Here is a 4,498-nt window from a genome sequence, read left to right on the forward strand (position 1 = left end):
TGGTTATAAGGATTAAAATTTAAAAGCCTATGTATGCAACTTTGCACATATTTCGCGGTTTATCGTTTTAAAACCGTTTATTGGTAAATGTGTGCATGTATAATGTTTTATAATACAGAATGCGATACTATGATTTTATATTGCTATAGATAATGTCTGGGATTTAATAAAATAATGTACAAATCGTTAAACTATATTCGTATATAAATCACTGTGACCTGTGACAGAATTATTTAATGAGCATAGAATAGTAAGATGGAAAATACAAAACGCGGTATTTTTTAACTGCTACCCTTTCTTAATGCCCTTCAACGATATTACGATTCAAAGAGCAATGGAGGTGTAATATGAAATTGTATTAACCAACGTATCTAAACATTCTACATTCAAAAGATTTCATAGGATAAAAAAGTTTTGCATAGATATACTAAAATTCTGAATACTCGTCCTATACACGATGAATAAGGAAAACCATGTACTTACATATGACACATCGTGTAATTGTATCAAAATAACAGTATTAACATCTTTCGTCGTATTTAAATAACATAAAGTGTTCACTAAAGCGTAATAAATATTGCACTACTTTTAAATATTAAATATAAAATTTTAAATTCGATCATGTCAACTGCTTTCTTCGATCAATTGCATATCTTCGTTCATTACAGTAGCACACTTTCAATTGGAAGAGAAGAAGGTTCATTACAAGTAGAATAAATTACAAAAGAATGTTATCGTACACGTGAAACAATTTAAAATCTGCGTTTTAAAAGACTCCTACAAAATTCAACGTGCCACCGTTTCGTGTTTCTTACGCAAAAGTTGGTCCCACTGTGTCGCCGGGCGGGCAATTGCTATCACGACAATATTTCCCGCCAGGGGCGTTGCTGTTCTGCGCCAATGTTTACCATTCGTTTCCGGTTTATGTCGTAGCTTAACGACGTTCTTCATTTTTCAGTGCTCGTCCATTTATACGCGATAAGTGTACGCAAATGTAAGTTGCACATGTCACGGTACGACAGTTTCTGCGCGATGTACGATTCAGTGGCGCGGGATACCGCGAATACTGCGTGCCCTACGGTCGTAACGATACCGGAAGTCCTGTAGTTTCGTTATCAATACGTATATTCACAGTTCACAGAAATGGCGACCGCTGTGCCGTCGAGGTTCGCGGTGCTCAGCATCGACGACGATGATTGTAAGCCGAAGAAGACCCAGAAGACCGTTGCCGCTGGCAAGGCAAGTCAAAAAGCTAAAAACGAGAAAACGAAGCAGCAGCAACAGCCGAAGAAGGATGACAAGAAGAAACAAAATAAGGTATAATGCCTGGTGGCCTTTGTTGGCCTTTTTTCCCCTTGCTTTCGATTAGCCGGTAACGTCAGCCGGTACTCGCAGAGTCTTCGGCGGGAACGTTAATGTATTTCAAATTTCCAATCTCGATTCTACGCGTACGCGTTGACTGTCTAATGGTTTCGAGTTCTGAAGAACGAATTTTTAAGATTTCTAAATTTCGATGTTTATCGCGACAGCGTATATAAGTATTTTTTCAAAACAGCTTTTGTCTGCCAGCTTTACACATTTAAATAGTAAATTCTTTTTATCGCAGAAAAAGAAAAAAGCTGGTAATAATGCTGAAAGTCAGCAATGGGAACAGTGGAAACAGAAGGACATAATGGTAATGTATAAATTGTTTTTGGATTATCGTGTTCATTGCCAGTGGCTTTGAAAACCATTTCGTGAGACCGTAATATTTACGTCGGATTGCAATATTTACGTCGGATATTTGTGCACTGGTTCCCAATGCATCGTCTATAATAAGGGCAGCACAGGCTTGACTAATACGCGTGAAAATTATAGCTCGGTGTTAGACGTAGGTTGTTAAATCTAAGATTTTGTTTCAGTAGTGACATATTTATAAGTGTTGTGTGTTATCACGTCCAATTGTGATTTCCTTAAGGCTGTCGAGGAAACCTTTGAGCAAGAGCTGCATCAAGCCATCATGCTCTCAAAGCTGGCTTACGAAGAGCAGCTAGTAGTAACGGCAAAGTCAGACAAAGAGCAGGAGCCTAGTAAGAAACCTGGGAAAAAATCGAGAAAGGCTACTATGTCGTTGGAGGAATTCAACAGTTTGGGATCGAATGCAGTTCAGAATAATACGGTTCCACCTCCCGAACCAGAGGATGTTAAACCAAAAGGTAATATTATTTTTTATGCATCAAACATTCGCACTGTTAGCTTGTGTAAAGGAAAATAAGGCCGATAATTAGTCGATGCTTTTACAGAGTCGGATACAGAATTCTTCAACAGAGTTGAAAAGGAAACAAAGGACGAAATTACGAAGGGGAAGGAGAAGGATATGTTGAAAGCAAGACTGAACAAAATCGATGACGACATCACGACTGCCCAGTTAAGGGTAGAAGTGGAGAAACGTGATGAAGTTATTACCGATTTAAGAACGCAAGTTGATAACATGAAGGAAGAATTGACACAAGTCAAAGAAAGGAATAAAAAGCTATATCAAATATTAGCTCATGGAGAAAGTAAGTTCATACTGTTTCGTTGATAACAGTATGGTATCGTCGTAACCATAATTGACTGTGTAATTTCTGTTTTATAGTGAAGGATAAAGCGTCAGTATTAGCTGAAGTAGCGAAATTACAAGAAATACGGGATGAATTAACATTAGAGGTAGCGTCCCTACATGCACAATTAGAGCAAGAAAGGTCCAAAACACGAACTTCTAGTGCAGATGTTAAACCATCTAAACAAACTGTAAGATTATCTTTGAAACTAAATAAAGCATAATATGATGTTTCGGCTACAATATTAAATAATAATGGATGAAAAATATTTACTTTCTAGAACAAGAAGAGGCCAGCTAGTGAAAATGCCTAAACTACAAAACACTTTTTGTTGGACGTGAATTTAAACCATTGTGATCTACAAAGCTTAATTTACTACCGATGATTAATCGATTAATAAGTTCACAGTCCGATATGTAATTAGTATTCTTTAAGGTCTTGTGGCACTGTAGCACGCATTCAACGTCTAAGCGTAGAACTTTTTTCTAAGAAAACCCATTTTCGACACGTAGAGGTTCGTTCGATACTAAGGTCATATTCATATTTTTCTAAACGGTGCATTTTCATTTACAACTTGAATCTCGTTACATCTTCACGCAGCACACGAAGATATCACTTCTTTCCATTCGTACTCTATTGTACAATAATCATATAATTTATAACGATAAATGCTGCAGTAAAGGTTAGACATGAAATTTCTACAAAACTACTTCCAAGATAGGAACTCTACGACGTGTATATAGTACACTGTTATCTTCCAATTTTTCTGCGAACATACGTCAGTGAGTACGACACATATTTACTGAAATATTTTGTAATAAATATATTCTACAGTATGTTGGTTGACGTTAATAATTACCTTGAATATTCTGTTGGATTAATTAGTGAGATTACATATATTTTCGAGAATCTGTTATATATTTTAGAAATAGTGGTTTCTCGCCGCGTAAGAACACTTGTAGAAGCTAAACATTGAAAGATGATCAAACTTTTCCTTCTATGAGACTGATACAGACACTCTAAACTCAATACACTATGAGAAGCAAAATTTCAGGTCCTAAATGTAAGCCGTATTTATATACAAACTATCATGAATGTATCAAAATAAGTAACAGAATAAATATATTTTCACAAAATGTTACATTTCCAGTGTACTTCGTAAGCTAAGAGAACGTGCACGGAAAAATTCGTTAATTCTTCCAGGCAGCTCAGCTATCGCACCACCTCTCCCCCGATTTTCGTTTATCGATCAAGTTTAATAATCAAGCTTCCTTAACGGTTTACAATTTCCTAATATTATGCGAGGCACAAACGAAATAACGACGTAACGAAGTATAGATAAGTGTCTTTACAGGCTTCGATCGCTATCATCTAATATGTACCAATTCTGTGCTTTTCCAGCCATTTCCACCCGTGACATACCATTTCCCGCGATGCTAAGCTTCATCCGGATTATACGTGCGGCTGCATTTTTATGGAAATTTTTTTGTTCGCTTTTCCTGTCTCGAGTTATTCCAGGCAGAATTTTTTTCCACTCGCCCTCTCGTCGGCTTCAACATTCGGTTCGATATGTTACACCTCACGTTCCAATTCTTTTTTCCGGCTTTACTCCATTCGTTTCCGAGTCCATATTAAAAAAAGCTGGAAAAGAGAGGGAGAGAGGGAGAGAGAGAGAGAGAGAGGATTTGCATGTACCCACAGTAAACTTAAATACGCATTATACTTTCGATTGAAAAACGTCGCCGGCTTAACTCTAAGCGGATAAACGAATAATCCTTTTTCCCCATGTGTAACGCGTGAACGATAATGAATTATTGATAATATAATGAGTATAAAACCCAGCAAGAAATCACCGATAACAGGTGGAATATTTTTATTTAAGGGGGAAAAAGGGATGGCTCCATCGTGCTCCTCGG

At 37.0% G+C, this 4,498-nt stretch overlaps 1 protein-coding gene across 2 annotated transcripts; it reads left to right on the forward strand.

Annotated features, from left to right (window-relative positions):
- The first annotated feature begins 860 nt into the window (after nucleotides 1-860).
- On the forward strand, nucleotides 861-3,718 carry LOC143367377 (G kinase-anchoring protein 1-A). 2 transcript variants are annotated; one of them, XM_076809122.1, is made up of 7 exons: nucleotides 861-994; nucleotides 1,135-1,317; nucleotides 1,607-1,675; nucleotides 1,958-2,195; nucleotides 2,268-2,540; nucleotides 2,618-2,772; nucleotides 2,863-3,718. In XM_076809122.1, the coding sequence occupies exons 2-7, from the start codon at nucleotides 1,144-1,146 to the stop codon at nucleotides 2,893-2,895; spliced, it is 942 nt and encodes a 313-aa protein (XP_076665237.1). In that variant the 5' UTR covers nucleotides 861-994; nucleotides 1,135-1,143; the 3' UTR covers nucleotides 2,896-3,718. The 2 variants fall into 2 exon arrangements, with proteins under 2 accessions (XP_076665237.1, XP_076665239.1); XM_076809124.1 differs by having other exon boundaries at nucleotides 2,283-2,540.
- The last annotated feature ends 780 nt before the right edge of the window (nucleotides 3,719-4,498 follow it).

The sequence above is a fragment of the Andrena cerasifolii genome, chromosome 3, assembly GCF_050908995.1.
Source record: "Andrena cerasifolii isolate SP2316 chromosome 3, iyAndCera1_principal, whole genome shotgun sequence".
NCBI classification, from domain to species: domain Eukaryota; kingdom Metazoa; phylum Arthropoda; class Insecta; order Hymenoptera; family Andrenidae; genus Andrena; species Andrena cerasifolii.